At 46.2% G+C, this 16,331-nt stretch overlaps 1 protein-coding gene across 2 annotated transcripts in view; it reads left to right on the plus strand.

The window, feature by feature from the left end:
• The window catches only part of MAP2K4 (mitogen-activated protein kinase kinase 4), a 66,217-nt gene that overhangs the window by 37,436 nt on the left and 12,450 nt on the right, over positions 1 to 16,331 (plus strand). For both annotated transcript variants that reach the window (XM_058852112.1, XM_058852113.1), the window contains 2 exons: positions 4,598 to 4,772; positions 14,048 to 14,167. In XM_058852112.1, coding sequence (XP_058708095.1) covers positions 4,598 to 4,772; positions 14,048 to 14,167 — 295 coding nt within the window. The remainder of the gene's footprint in view (positions 1 to 4,597; positions 4,773 to 14,047; positions 14,168 to 16,331) is intronic.

Here is a 16,331-nt window from a genome sequence, read left to right on the forward strand (position 1 = left end):
AGGATGCTGTTTGTTTATGAAAAGCAAAAATTTCTTCTTTTGAGAACCCAAAAAACTTTGTTACATCACCAACATTTCCACCCTTTAGGTAAAAAATTGGAACATTTCTTCTGGAGGCATTTGCTAGTGAAATTCAAACTAGGGTTGATATGGTATTAGCACTGGCCTGCAGGGTCTGAAAATGACACAGACTTTGATATAGAAGAAACAAAGCTCTCTAAAACCTCTCCAGGCTGTCTGAAAGTCTTGGTAGGAATGTGTCAGCCACAGTCCTGAACTGTGTTTGTGCTCTGAAGTTGCACAGTGTCATTTGAACCCTGCAGTTTGCCTGGAAGCTTTTTTGTTAGGATATATATTTTAGCTTTGCCTGATGGAGCACAAATCAGTTTTCAAAATGTCAGCCTTTTTACCAAAACTGTGGAGAATTAGAGTATATTCTGATTAACCCTAGTGAAAATAGGATCTTTAATGAGAGACTTCTGAGCAGAATCCAGCACCAGGCAGGCTTGGGAAGCACAGCTGGTTCGCTTGGATCTTTTTGCTTCTGCAGATTTTATTCATGTCAGCTGTACCATCGAGTATGTCAACTTTGGGGCTTCTTTGAGTCCTGCAGAGCTCTCAGCAAAGTGACACAGAGGAGATAGGTAGCTACCTACAGCATCTTTTTGGCCTTGCTTCATGTCTGGAGACTTTCAATTTTGCTTAAAAAAACCCACCAACTTTTCTCTGCTTCTTTCAACAGTCCTCCTTTTTCATGCCAAGGAAATGCTTGTTTTTAAAAGTTGTGGCCTCCCTGCAGTTGGTTGTTAACAGTAGGGCTCAGGGAACTTTCACAGCCTGTCTGGGAGTTTCCCAAGGTCTCCGTGGGTCTCCACAGGAGGTTTTGAGGTCCTCTGGCCATCACAGATGTGTCCAGCTGTGCAGCTTGAGGCGAGCAGCCTCGTGGCCATGCCGGGCACGGCGGTGCCTGGCGCCAGCACCCGCCCGCCTCCTGCCAAGCTGGACACAGCTCTGACAAAGGACAACTGTTTGGGGGAGTTGTTGTCTTGCTTGGTGCTCCTAATCCCTGCAATAACTGCTGTGACAAGCATAGTAACCATCTGCAGTGAGACCGACACATTGGTGCCTTTCAAACGCGACGATCGCAGCCACCTCCTCAACCCCTTTTTCTTTGCTTTTCAAAAATTTTCAAAAGCAAGATGGGGAGTTGGAAGCTCAAGCCCTGGATGAGTTGGCAGGAGCTGTAGTCACTCTAAGGTGCTTTGGGAAAGGCTACTTTTAAGCATTTGAAGGATATCTAGCCCAGTTCAGCTATTTATATTATCACTTTAAATAATATACGAAGCCCCACAAGTCCATCTTAGACGTCCTGGGCATTTGGAGAATATATGTCAAATTTTGCCCAAAATTCCCAGCCTTAGAGAAGGTTGAAGGTTGGATTGTACAGCTTAAAAATGAAATGGTGAGAGAAGGCACATATCTGCTGACTAGTGCAGACTCTGATGTGCACTGATTCCAGGGACTGGGCACTAGCTACTTTTTACCTTCATTAGACCCTGGGCTGTGTGGTTGTCCTGCTATTCTCTGAAGCAGGCTAGTGGTATCCAGAGCACCAGGATGTAGTTTAGGCTTTAGGCAGCCTTTTTTGCCTCCATTTGGAGGCATGTCCACCCTGTGGATTTGTGTCCTCACACACCTGCAGCAGTACAAACATACAGATAGATGTCCTGCACTGGCAATTTAGATTTATTGCCTCACTCAGATTTACATCAAAAACTTCCCAGTTTAGATCAATGCTGAGAGTCTGTGTTCTAGATTTGCATTTTGATTTACACTGAAAGATTCCTGATAGGAAGCACAGGTTTTTTGACATTCAAAGCAATTCTTGCATTCCAGTTATGACTCTTGAGGTGGGCCATGCTGCTTAAAGGAAAACGGCCCTGCTTGCATATGGCAGATCAGCTAAATGAGCAAAACCTCTATTCAAGTATCTGTCACTCTGTCAAACTGGTAATTTGGTTATGTGACCATTTCCCTGGGTATTTGAGAAGAGCTAAGCAGGAGCTGTGGTTGCGAGACAAGGCAGATGGCATCATAAATACATAATGGAAATGAAGCCAAGCTCCAAGAGGGGAAGGTCTGGGGGTGGATGGTAATGGCCTGTCTTGATCCAGAGCCCTGGGGAGCTGCAGAGCCCTCGGTGCAGCCCTGGGGAGGAGGGGATATTCCCCAGCTCCATCCTGCAGCTGTGGAACAATGGCCCAGATCCGCTTTCACACCACAGCTGGGGACACACAGGCTGCTTGTGTGACAGGGAAATAATGAATTCCAATTTGCTTTCTCTTCTGGTGTAGGGTCAGAAAAGCAAAATTTCCTAGTCTGAAAAGCAGAGGGAAGGAGAGGTGAAGGGTTTAATTGCTTATTTGAATAAATTACCTCAATGTGTAAATCTTTTTCATTCCATGAGAACTTTGATGTGAAATGTTATTTTCAAATAAGAGCTGAAAAAGGAACTTAGTCAGTGAGAACTCAACATTTCACTTCTCTGCTGTTTTTCCTCTGCTTTTTTGAAGAGGATTTAGCTCTCAAAGATCATGCTCCTTCATGCCCACCAGCTGGCAGGAGGTGAGGCAGGAAATGCCCATTTGTCTGTGCTTCCTTGGCATGATGCTTCTCACCTCCCTTCCTCCCTCAAAACAAGAACTATTTTTATGGCACTGACAAAACAGGATGGTGGAGCAGTTAGACAGAAACCAGTTCAGAAGCTCCCAACAGAAGCTGTCTGTGAGACACTTGGCACATGTGGAGGTTATGTTTCTTTTCCTTTTTTTTTTCATTCCTTTTTTCCTCTGTTCTTTTCTTTTTTGTCATTTAGCTGCCTTTTTTTCCATTCCTCGCTTTATAGTAAGCAATTTCCATGGAGAACCCCTCTGAATGCAGGGTTTGTTATGCACACAAGCTCTGAGATGGCATCCATCCCACCTGGGCTGTGTTGTAGCTCTAGCAGGTGGTTTCCCAAATCATTCCTAAGCACAGTGTAGGAGCACTGTAGGGAACAGCAGGTCTAAATCTTGAGCTGAGCAGGTTAGAGAGCAAGAAACACCATGGCAGACACAGCCCAGCAGTGGGGAGAGGAGCTGCTCCCAAATGCTTCCATCAAACGGGTCAAGGGTTCAGGACATGCAGCTGCTCCAAATCAGCAGCACTAACCCAGAGTGCAGCAGAGGAAGCCATTTGAACTGTAGCTGCTCCAGTCAATTGGCCTTTTACCCTCTCAAAACCTGGGATCCCAATAAAACCCTGTCATGGTTGGGTCCCCAGCTGGGTGGTGTTTGCAGCTGCTGGTGACCAACATGGGATTTATCAGCGTGGAATCAGCCGTGACCTGTTTATTCCTCGGCTGATAAACTCAATAAACTCCATGTGTTTGGTCAAATCCTCCATGTGTGTTCTGCTCATTGGGCCAGACCCTGGACAGGCAAGTGGAGGCTGGATCAAATATCCAGTGAGTTTGATAGATCTCTCCTGTATACAGGGTGGTCACAAGTACTTGTGTGCTTTAAAATCCATGGGGGATCAGTGTGCCCTGCAGTGGGAATTGTCTGCATTGCTCTTAATGCATCTTGAAAGTGGAAAACGTGGGCTTTTGGCTTACTTTATGACTCAAGAAGTGTGAATCAGCTAATTAACTAATGAAAAACTGAAATTTTGCATGGCATTTTAAGATGAAAAGTGTTGCAAATACTTGTGCATTTCCTGCTAATTCAGTGGTAGCATTGTTGCATGTGAATGAGCCATTGGGGGGCACCTTTGAACTCTTCTGTACACAAATTTTGGACATTCATCTGCTCCTTACCTGGGCAGATCCTGGTGGCTTCAGTAGGGGCAGGGTTTGCCTGAGAAAGTTAAATTAAGTGCTTGGTGAAGACACACCTCAACAGGCAGATTTTATTTTCATGTGTCACAAAGAACTTGTCTTGGTTTTTATAAATTCTTGGCTCTTTTTTCAGTTTTGGATAAATTAAATTATTATCAAAATGTATTGCTTTTTGGGGGTTTTGGGTTATTTTCTTTTTTTTAATTGCAGTTTTCCATTAAGGGCAAACTTTTCCTAAAGTCTCACTGGTTCACCCAGAGGAGCTTTGCCTGTATTGATAGAATCCCAGCTGGAAGGGAGGCAGGTGCTGGGATGTGGTGGTGTAGAGCAGCAGGAGCTTTGGGGAGATGGGGCTGGGAGTGCTCTTCAGGCTCTTGGTGCTGCATGTTACCAGATCCTGCTCTCAGCCTGATATATTTTGTGCAAAGTAGAAAGAATTGTGTAAATGAGTGCTTAGAATGACTCTATGAGACATATTGAATTTTATGCTGCAGCTGGAGAAACTTATTCTTAATTGAAGCTGTGGGCAAGTGTATGTCATTTTTGATTTAACATTTTCCCTCACCCCTCCACCCCCACCCCAACCAAAATCCTTCGTGGAGTCAGATTGTTGCTGTAGCTTTGTGAACCCCTCTCTTCTAATGTTTAATCAAGTGCTGAAAAGAGACATTTAAAGACTATTTAAAATGTGGAAAAATTGCTTCCCAATATTTTTGACAGAGAGAGACTGAGAACACACAGCATTGAATCATCAGGAAAATTGAAGATTTCCCCTGAGCAACATTGGGATTTTACAGCAGAGGACTTGAAAGACCTTGGAGAAATTGGACGAGGCGCTTATGGTTCTGTCAACAAAATGGTCCACAAACCAAGTGGGCAAATTATGGCAGTTAAAGTAGGTGATGCCCATCCTTACATTTGTACTTCAGTCCATTGGGATGCAGTGTGATGGAGAATTAAGGTTCTTCCATCTAGCACCCATCTAACTGCTCTGTTCTATTTATTTCTGGTGTAAAGGCTGCTGTTTGCTGAAAATACAGTGTATAATGGGCATGTTTTCAGGTGGTTTGTGAAGTTCTCATAATTGCTGTGCCCTTTTCAAAATGTCTATCAGGAACCTGCTGTTCTGAGGGGATCACACATCTCTGGAGACTGATGATGGGGCATGGGCCTTTCACCTCTGGGTCACTGGTTCAGGTACAGCCTAGGCTGGTGGTAGGCACAACTTGACATCTCATAGCTTCTTAGTGTCTTTTGTGAAATAAAGTAATGGCTTGAAATTAGCTATTAATGTCAGCATGTGCCATGGTGTGGCCTCACCAGGAGGGGCTGGAATGGAGTGGATGTCTTCTAGGGAATGTTGTGGTCTTGCTGATGTATGATGGATTGTCTGCTTTGTGCTTACCATGTCAGACTGTCCTGGAGGTGGAAAGTGTAGCAGGTTTCTTGACTGTCTATTTTCTACTTTATACTACCCAAAAACTCACCTTAGAACCAGGAATAGCCTCCTCTCCCAGCTGAGCAATAATTATCTGTCTTGCCACAGCAGGGCTGCTCACTGGGCATCTTAGAGGAGCTGCTTGTCCATGGAGGTGGGCAGCAGCTGTTCTCTGTCTCTCTGGTCCTTTCCTTTGCTCACTGCAGGTTGCTAATGACATCTGTCTCTTAACTCTGTCGATGGTATCAACTCTAAGTGCTCTCATGGCTCCCAGAAAAAGCAGAAGTGAGCTATGCAGGAGTCTATGTTGCTGTCTTTTCCAACTCTCTGTCTTCTTCAGAACGTTCCCTGAGCCAATCTGGAAACATTTGCCCCTGCTGGCCTCATGCCAGGCAGACATAGCTCAGGCCCAGCTCCAGCTGCTCTGAATGTAATTCCTACCTGTCTCTAGTGTGTCAGGTTACTGGAGTAACCCCCATCCTTTGATCTTCTCCAGTAACTACTGACTTCCTCACAGTGCTGGGGTCACTGGTTAGGTCTCTTGAGTGTTTTTGATGGCCATGCAGTGCTGTTTCAGGCTGGGTTTGAATCCCTTAGAGTCTACAGTGGTACTAGAGGTTGCCTGTAGCTAAAGGCCGGGTTCTTTCAGTCTGCCTTTGGTAGAGCTCACGAGTGTAGTTTGCAGGTGACAGGTTGAAAAACGTTGGTGTAGTTAAATGATCCCTGGACACCTCCATCTTCTCAGACTCAGGTGTGTGGCCTGGGTACCTGTAGTTTTGTTGAGGGTGTGAAGGGGACACACCCCCAGACCTGAGCAGCTGTTTGCTGGAGCTCTGCGGTGGCTACAGCCGTGCGGAGAAGGGAGTAGCTTGTGTCATGGAGAAGATGTGGCTGCTGGCACAGGGGTTCTCTTGTCCCACACTGTTTGCATGAGGACTTTTCAGCACCCTAGGTGAGCCTTGTCACTGTTGAAGGCTCATGGTGCAGGTACAGCCATGTGGGAGGCAGCAGGCTCCAGTTCTGTGTCCTTGGAGCAGATGGCATGGTGCAGCATGTTGAGCTGGCTTTCCCAAGGGATGAGTTGTGTTCTGGGCTTGGGGCTTACTTTTAAAAAAGTAAATCCAATTTGTTTACAATGACTAAACTGTGAAATGTTGAAGTTGTGGGCTGAACTGGTGCCACCTTCTTTTCTCTAACCCTGTTTCTTTTGGGTGGACATGGCTGGGCCTGCTGGGGAGGAAAGGTTGGAGGGTTTGGGCAACAGCATCATTTCCAAAACAGTGGTGGTAAGCGACTGTTCTGTTTGTCCCAGTGGGGAGAAAACACAAAATTGAGTGAAGGAAGGCCTGTGGGTGGAACAGTCAGTGAGGCCTCCAGGGCAGCAGCAGCAGCAATTCCCCAGACTGGATGGTGCAGTTCTTTGAGATGAGGTTTCAGGATGGGGCTAAGCTTGGGCTAGTGCCTAGTTCATCCCACACTCCTCAGATTATCCTTTCTCAGCTTCCTGGGGGCAGCCATGATTGTGCATTAGTCTTCTGCTCCTCCTCTATCTTAACCTGCCCATGTTGGGGACTGTCCCCCTCATGCTCTCTCTCAAGCTTTGTGGTCTCGTGGAACTGTTGCCTTCAGCTGTGTGTTCTCCTTCAGCATAAAGCTCTTCTGTAAGAGAAGTTTGAGAAGGGAAATTGTGTTTTGTGAAAATGTGTCAGTTTAGTGAGGTCTTGGCTATTATCTCCATGGCACCTGCAGCTCTGTGGTGTGGCACCATGGTGGGGGCAGGTGACAGGATCTCCTCACAGCTGGATTGTGGAGCCAATGTCTGGGTATTTGTTGAGCTGCTGTCCCTCCTGTGCTTCCCCAAGAGCATCACCAGTGCAGCAGGCCAAGCATCCTTGGAGGGACCAGTGCAAGGAAACAGCTTTATGGAAGTTGTAAGCCAAAAGTTGACTGTTCTGTACTGCTCACTAGATGCAGAGAAAATTGGTACAGGGACCTGTCCCAACTGCTCCTCCATCCTTTTCCACCACTCCCCAGATTTCCACTACTGTTGCTGCAAATTCCCAGCACAGTCAGGAAATTCCTACCCCAATTCTGGATGGGTTGTGTCCTGCTTGTAGCTACCATGACCAGGCTTGTCACCACATTCTACCACAGGGAGATTCAAATCCTCCTTGGTCTGCAAGCGTGCAGCTTGAAATATCGCTCATTTCCCCTTGCTGGAGTCTTGTCTAAGTGAAGCCAGCTCCTGCTGTGCCAGGCCAGCTGGGCACCTCTGGTCACTCATTCTGCTCCTCTCAAAGGGTGTGGCTGCCAGAGCATATCTTCAAATCCTATTCCCAGCTCCTTTCTCTTGCTTTTTGTAGCCTGTCCTGCCTCTGCCCAAGGTACAGTTCCTTGAAGCTTCCCAAGCTTTCCTGTTTGGTGTGTGTGGCATCAGTGCCGCTGGGCACACAAGCTCCTGTGCCCCCAGGACTCTCCCAGCACAGCCTTTTTTTGCTGCACATCCAGTTTTTCTTAACCACTGAAGGAAAATATTTCCTGAGGGCTGAAATATCACCAAAACAACTTGAGATCTGCAGGTGGAGACACTGTTTTCTTTCATTTTTCCCTGTAACTAATTTTGGTCTGTCAGCCCATGAATCCTGACAGATGTAATCCTGGCACCTTTAATGAGTCTGCTGGCATGGGCAGGGCTGCCAGGGCCCTGGGTGAGTCAGAAGGCTTTTCATCTGTGCTCCAGAGTCAGTAGCAAAGGAGGAAGATGAGCCTGAAATGAGCCTCGTTGTGTCACTACCTAAAACCACTGCAGCAAAGTTTCAGCTGGTGATGCATGGCTGGGATGATCAGCTCTTGTCCCCAGTCCTGCTCCTCCCTCTCCTTCAGCCTTGGTCATTCTCTGTGAATATTCTTTCAGTGACAAAGACATTCTGTCCCTCTTTGGGAATAGGCTGAAGGCTGGTGTGGGCTGCAAGAGCAGGGACAACCTGCAGTTGTTTGTGCACCCCTTATGCTTTCTGCCACAGAGAGTTGTTTCCTAGAGCTATCAGGAGGAGGGGGAGAGCATGAAGGAAAGAGGGATCCAGCTCAAGAGTATTTATGTTCAAACCTTTCTCATTTTTGCCCCTAGAAAATGTTGCGTTATGTTTTCCTAGTCTTCCAAATTTTTATTTCCAAATAAAAAGCAATCTTTTCGTTCTTTAGGTTGTTTCTTTTCAGATCTTCCTGGAGTTGCACCTTTTTACTCTGGGTCAACTGCCATCACAGTCTTCCTGTCACTGAAAATACCCTTTTCATTTTCTTAAGGATTTTTTGGCATATGAGATCAAGACTTTTCCAGGTGGCAAAGAGAGCAGCCTAGTTTTGTCCAGTGTCAGATCTGGCTATGCAAACCAAGAAATGCAAGGCCAGTTTGTATGCTGAATCCTCACCTTGTCAGGTTTCTCTTCCTGGCTCTTCATTTTCCTGGGAGAAATCTCTTCTCCTGCCTGGTGTGTGTCTGCTGCACCAGCTCTTTGTGATCTTGCCTGGTCAGGCTTCCAGTTCTACCCACTATCCTTTGATTTTACTTCTGGTTTCTTGTTTTAGTGCAGTTTTTCCCAGTCTGTGGCAGTCTGTAATTGAATTGTGACCATTGTCCTGGGCTTCCCACTGTGCAGAGAGCCCTGGTTCCTCCTCAGATCTGCTCCAGTGCTGTCCTGGTTTTGTCTGAGAGGCTCCACAGTATGTGCAATTCTCCAGCCCTTTTTGTATTTGCCCCCCAGCATCACCACATGGTGTTGTCCCAGCTGCTCCAGGGACTCTGCCTCTTGTTCTGTGAAGGTACCACAAATTAGAGGCACACAGAGAAACCCCATTTATTTGGATTAAATGTTTTCTTGGGAAACTCACCCAGCTGATGGAGGGGTGTAATTTCTGTCCTGAGGTTTCCTTCTGGCCCTGGTGACAGTTCACCCTAAAAGATGCTTTAAATGGTCCCTGGAATAGGAATCAAAAAAAAAAAAACCCAAATTGGAATGAGAGCTGGGGAGGATTCTTCCAGTTGGAGCAGGATGCTCTGCTTTGCACTGAAATACTGTACATGGTGTGGGTTTTATTAGCCAGGCACTTCACAGTGCCTCTGGAAGGCTGGGAAAGCTGCTTTTATGAAAAGTTCATAAAATAAATAAGAACATATTCTAAATAGTCAACCTTTGATATGTTGGGTGGCTCCTGTGCAGGTTAGGAGCCTAAACACAGCAGTGGTGTCCTGAGCATCTGGTGTTCCTGGCAGTGATGCCTGAGCCTCAGGCTCAGGCAGGACATCTTCACCTGCTCCTCACCTCTTTGCCCTGCAGCAGGGAACACCTTGGATGTCTGGGGTTCACCATCAGCAGCTTCTCCCAGTTTCGTTTCAACCAGTTCAGCTGGCTGAGAAAGAAATCACCGAGACACGAGTGGAGGGGAGTAACCCAGCTGGGGGAGAGGGTGGTTTTGTCCACAGTGCTCAGTTTTTCCCCACCTCAAAATAAAGTGATTTTCAGCTGCAGGCCAGAATTTTTTGTGTCTTCCAATATCCTCAGCCCAGCTGACTTAGTCCCAGTGCAGTATTGCCTAGTCCATCCTCCAGTTCCAGTCAGAGTCCTCAGCCATTGTTGCTGGTTTCCTGTTTTGTCTTTAGTTTAATACTAGTTTTGATGTGCTCTAATTGTTCTCTAAACTTGTCCTAAGGAAATCAGAGGCATTTTCAAGATCTATTGGGTAATCAGAGGTGTCAAGCCCATGGGCCCATAAAAGATCCCTGTTCTTCCTGGGGAAGCCAGTAAGCCCTGGAGCTGTTTCTTGTTCCAAGCACAGAGTCTCTTGTACATTGTTTTGGTAGTCAGCACTTGTTCTCTCACCCACAGCTTCAAACCAGAAGTTCCTGTCTGACTTTCACTGGTTTCTCGATGGCAGTCTCACAGCTGAAGGAGGTTGCTAAGTATCAAACGCCCCTGAGAGCAGAAATTTAACATTTGTTTATACCTCCATGATCCTTCCATCCTTTCCTGGATGCCTGATAGCCCATAAAGGCCTATCAGAATGATACATTTGTATATTTAGCTCCTGCCAGGGGCACATTTCTCTGTCCTTCCCATGTCCATATGTCTTCCAAAGAGAAGTCTTTGGGTTTTATTATTGCTGAACCATCATTGTACTTCTTCCCACAAGTGAATGACACACTCAGAATTTTCTGTTTCAGTCATTTGTTTAGGTCTGCTGGCTGAGAGTTGGGGAAACCAGTGTTCCCAGTCCTGCTGGTAGGGTAGCTGGGGAGGGAGTGGATGAGTTAGAACTGAAAAGGAACGGTGAAAGTTAGAGCCTCATGACAGGAGGTGGGAAACTACTTGTGATCTACTTCAGTCAGCAGTAGATGTGTTTCACATGGGGAGATAGATATTCCCATCCTCAGCAGTGACTGGGCAAACCCTCTTTTGCTACTGGTTTGTTGTCCCAAATCCCTGCCATCCCATGGAAGGACCACTTCTCCCACAGCACTGCCAGGCACTGCTGTGCTGAGCTTTCTGCTGAGGACACTGGTGAGCCCTGCACTCAGGACAGTTCTGGATTATCTCACAGCTCAAGGAGTTGAGTTTCAGTTTGGTGTTTACAGATTTTTTTTTTTTTCCTTCTTTTCTTTTAGATTTTTTTTCAACCGGTCACTTCACACTGCACCTGAATCTTTCTGTGTGCACATTGGGCTGGATGATATCTCTTCTGTTTTGGGTCAAGTTTCTGGAATCTGCCTGGTTTTAGGTTTCAGGGTGGCACAATCCACAGCACAGACTGTGCTTTTGCTGTTGATGCTACTCAAAGCATGGCTTCAGAGCTCTTCTTCCTTGTGTTGGAAGGCTTTGTCCTAACCTGTGTTTGACTAAAAAGGGCTGGAGAATTTTCTCCTAGACGATTTGATAAAGTTGAAATTGGAGGCCAACAAGGAATTGTTAAACAGGAGACTCCATAAGTTTCTACTACAAATCCCCCTTTTTCCATCTGTGGCTTGTTTGGCCGTGGGGCCACTTATCAGTGACTGCAGGAAGGTGACTGGGCTGAGATCTGTAAGGCCTGAAGTGAAGTCAGCTCCTGTCCATCCCTGTCTGAAATGCTGCCTTAAGCAGCTGCCTCACCTTGTGTCTTCCTTCCCTGCCATTCCCATGTTCTTGGGGAGTGTCTGTGGGAGCTGCAGTGCTTTTCCCTGTGCCTTGGGTTTAGGTAGCAGCTTGTATCATGGACCACAAGCTATTTGGGTAGGGACTGCTGTTGACTTTCCTCACCCTCCTGTTCTGCTGCTGAACTGGGAGTGCTGAGCTGCAGCAGGCTCCCTGGCACAAACAGAGCTACCTTGTCCAGCCTGGGCTGACCCTGTCTGTGTGCTGTGCTGCATGCTGCTCCTCTGAGCTCTCCCTTTCTCTTGACTTTGCCAGTCTCCAGCGCTGTTTTATGAGAGCTCCCAGTCTTGTATCATGGCATTCCTTTCACTCTCTGAAGCAGTGTTTGTTGTAGTGTCCACGCTGGCTTCTCAAGCTGTCCTCTGCCCTGTAGCTGACCCACTGTCTGTGCTCTGGGTCCTGTGCCAGCCCTTTCTTGCTCATGTTTGAGGAAAGGAGTGTTTGGTTCCAGTGTTTTTCTGGAATGCCATTAAAATCACCTCCACCATACAGTGTATATTTCACATGGCTTCCAGTGCTGGAGAAGTGACAGCAGAGGAGGAATGTCAGAGGTGGGAGGAGATGCTTTCAGGAGAAGCTGTGGACTTTGAGGTGGATGCTATGGGGTTGGCTGTGATAGGATTGTGCAGGTGCAAGGGGAACGCAGAGCAGGGCTGGGACAACTCTAAGGTGACCAGGACAGAGGCTTTTTGGAGACAGACATGGAGTGGGCACAGAAGGAGGGTACAATGTGGAGAAAAGCTTTCGGTTCCTCACCAGAGGTGACCTTTTCAGTGTGGGTTATGTCTCAGTGAGAGGCTGAACTAATGGTCTTCTTAGGTCTCACCACAGTGGCTTGGGCATCCATCACCTTCCATGGAGGTCAGGGCAGTGACATTTCAATTTCCCACAGTGCTGTCACTTGGACAAAAACATTCACTCTGCTCAGCCTTCAGCCTCTCGGGGGATTGCAGAGCTTTGTATGGTGAGGGCACAGGAGGAGGGAATAGCCAGTGGCTGGCTGAACTTGTGTGGCACAGACCTGAACCAGTGACCTGGAGGTGAAGTGTTTTAGCTCCATTCCTGGCCCATTGAGCTGCTTCTTGCTCTGTTGGTGACACAGAACCCCACCTGCTCAGCACATCATGGGTTTTACAGACTGTGGGTGCTGGATGAGTCTCCTGACAGGTCCCCAAGAACTCTAGAATTCATATGGTGGCAAAAAATATAAACATATTATTTACTGGTTTAGGCCAAAGTAGAGGTACTAGAACATTAACAAGTGGTTAAATACCAAAATACCAGGATACACTACAGGTAAGGAAAATCACAGTGTACTGTCCTTATTTTGTATGGGTCATCACAAAAGAAGTCCTAAAGTACATAATGGTGCACAGTTAGACATGTGGTGCTATATGAATGGCCAGCCTTGAAATTCACCTGGCCTGGGCTGGCTGATGTGTGTGGTCCTGATGCCACCAGCAGTTGCCCACGGGGCCATAGTACTGGTGAAATGGGTGCTAAGATCTTGCAGATCTTTTCTACAAGCTTGAATAATTTTTCTTTCTTGGATAACTATGTAGTTTTTGTTGCTGAGGACTGTCCTGGCTACCTCTGTTGCTTTGGACTTCTTGCCAGATATTTTTTATTTTTTATTTTTTAATGGTTTTTCAATGTGAATCACAGCTTCAGGATCACGATTTCCTCACTTGTGATTCAGAGAACATATTAATTAGTGCAAGATGTTAAATATATCTGTAAAATCACATGAAAAACAGGATGGTCATCTCCATCCTTCATTTAACCAGTTTCATGTTTGAAAATGCAGTTTTCAGTTTTCAAATCTGCATTATTCTTTCAAGCCCAAGTGGAACTTTTCATAATATATAGTGTATATATGAAATGTCATGTGTGTATACATATATATATCGATATACACATGGGGTATGTGTCTGTATAAAGTATTTTCTATACAGTGTTGATGTTCCCTCAGCTTTACTAGGTAATGGATTGTTAGTTTTGTGAGAAGAGCTCACAGAACTGCTGCCCATCATTAACATTACCAGAGAAATTTGTCCCCTGGCTTCATGTGGCAGTCCCTTCTCCCCATCCATGGTGGAGGCTGTGCAAGGAGCCTTTGGCTTCTGTTCTTAGAAATTTTAAACATAATGTTCCTTGGTTAAATTTCAAACCAGTCTTCAAGCCCCATCCAGCATGGCTAAGAACTGTGTGGGAATTTGTTTTGAAATGAAAGCCTGGATGTGGTGTTTTGCTGTAGTTTTCAATGAAATTTCAGCTCTTTAATTTCTTCCTGACATTTCATCTGAAAATGTTGATGCTTATGCAAGGACTGAGGGTTTTATAGGCTGATTAAACAGCTTTAGAAGTGTTCAGTTACATTTCTTATTTGCGAGCACTGCTTGATTCTCCAGAGTGTTTTTGAGCATGCCTGGGGGACTGCCTGCTCTGCTTGGGTTTGGGCTCCTGGTCACGAGTCTCCATCAGCAGGGCTGAGCATACAGTAATGGTATGGAAGTGATAAAGTCTCTGCCACTCTTCCTCTTTCAGAGAATTCGGTCGACAGTGGATGAAAAGGAACAGAAGCAGCTTCTGATGGACCTTGATGTAGTGATGCGAAGCAGTGACTGCCCGTATATTGTTCAGTTTTATGGCGCGCTCTTCAGAGAGGTGGGCACCCCAAACATGCTTCACTTGTAGCAGAGTTTGGGTTTTACCTTGTTTTTAACCTTGGTAGTTTGAAGCTCATGCTAAGGAGGAGAAAACTGATACATGTTATGTTTCTTGATTCCCCATTTTACTCAGGGTGTTTAGCCAGGAGACCCAGGTGTCAGGGCACTTCTGAACGAGCATTTGGTCCCTTTGCAACAGGAGGCTTGGAGAAGATGAATGTTGAAATCTGACTGCTTCTTCTCCTTCCTCTTGAAGTTCTTCTGCAGGCTTGGATTATCCCTGCTCCTGTAACTGCTCTGTTTTGAAACTGCCACAGTATAGGGGGACAGACATGGAGCCTTTGGCTGTTTTCCATTACTTCAGCACAAATCCAGTACCTCTGCTCAAGAGAAGAAGGAAAATAGAGACCTAAGGGCTGCAGGTGGTCTTTGGGGATTATCAGGCATAGCAGCATGTGCAGAGTCTTGTGAGGTTTTACTGGAAAACTTTTAGAGAGAGGTCACTGTTGTAGATAAAACCCAAAACTGTGTCTGAATATTCAACTCCTGCTTCTAGAGAGTCTGCTTCTGTAATTTTGCCAGGTCACTCCTCTGGTTTAAATCCCGGTCTCTAAAATAAGCATAATAATCCTTCCTTTTCCCACACTCTGCTTTTTCTGATCTTTTTGAACATAGAGCCATTTTGGGCCAGCAGGAATTGTCCATGCTCACACAGTACAAGCTCCTACCATGTGTGGAGCCTCAGCTTGGCTGGAAATTTCTGGCTTTGCTGAGATAATGGTGGCAAGTCTGTCAGCTGGTGTGAGGGAAGGTCTGTGGACAAAACAGTGTCTTGCCAGATGCTGATGAGCAACATGCTCAGAGCTGTGCAAGCCTCTCACCTCCCTTCAGCTGTGGGCATATCTCAGGGTGTAAATGTAAATACATAAACAATATAAAAGCACTCAAATGCCAGCTTGGCTGCACTTTCTGTCGTGTCCAAAAATCTCATCATCCTGCAGCCAGGCAGGGCTCCCAGGTCTCCTTGCAAGCTCTGTCTGGGAAAGGTTTCATTGGCATCGCTCTTGTTGGAGTGAAATCCCCTTTTTCCCTCTTCAGCATAAGTCCTGTTTGCTTCTGAGATGGAACCAGCCTTCCCCTCTCCGTGGTCCCTCACTGCCTAGGGATGTTCCAAGGCACGTTCCTCAGGGGTACAAAGGCTGAGCTGGGAGGCTTCCATAAAGTTTTTTGTCTTGTCCTATTAATTACTTGTTCCAATATTAAGTAGAATTTTAATCTTTTAAAGATAGCAAAGTATGACAGCAGAGAAGCACAGAAAGGGAAAAAAGGAATTTCAGCATGCTGTTTGGATCTGTCTGACTCCCCAGTCTGCATATCAGATCAGTTCTCAAATAACTGTGAAAGATCCAGGTCACTGCTGCACCATCCCCTTGGGGTGTAAGAGCTCATGGGACATTGGTGAAGACAGAAACTCTCTCAGGAAAGCTGCAGCAAACTATATAAAACAAAGCTCTTTGTTCCAGCATTTCAAGGTGAAAAGTAAGGAAATCCTTTTGGGATTACCTACTCTGAGCTGGGATTCAGGTTCCCTGGCTATGGACAGAGCAACTGCTGAGAAATCTTCTTTGCCTGCTCCTAAAAGGTGAAACACTTCCATGTGAGCCTCTTCACAGGAGTTTAACATGCTGAATGGGCAGCTTGTGCAGTCAGAAGGTTGGCAGGATCCAAGCAGCTCCAGGAGAAGCAGCAGGGCAGCTGGCACAGAGGGAAGGCAAGCAGCCTTCCACAACAGGGAGTGTTTGATGTGGAGAGGCAGAGATAAGCTCTGGGATCCTGACAGTTTGGGAATACAAAACCAAATTGGACAAATTATGCAAGGTCTTAGTTTGTAGCCAGACAAGTGTCCCAGCTTGCAGTCAGGGAAGTAGCTGTGAGCACAAGTTCCTGTGGCAGCCCCTGTGAATACCAGCAGTTTGATTTGGAAAGGCAGAAAATACTGCACAAAAATTTCTGTAGTTGTATTTTCTCTTGCTTGTTCTGCATTTTGTGATAGGGAGAGTCTTCTCTGGGTCCTGCTTGTCCCTCAGCATGCAGCACCTGAACCTTATAATTTGCTGCCTGTTCTTCAGTCAGAAAGGACATTTCTGTGATGGAACATGTAA

This window comes from Poecile atricapillus, chromosome 17 (assembly GCF_030490865.1).
Source record: "Poecile atricapillus isolate bPoeAtr1 chromosome 17, bPoeAtr1.hap1, whole genome shotgun sequence".
In the NCBI taxonomy this organism is placed as follows: domain Eukaryota; kingdom Metazoa; phylum Chordata; class Aves; order Passeriformes; family Paridae; genus Poecile; species Poecile atricapillus.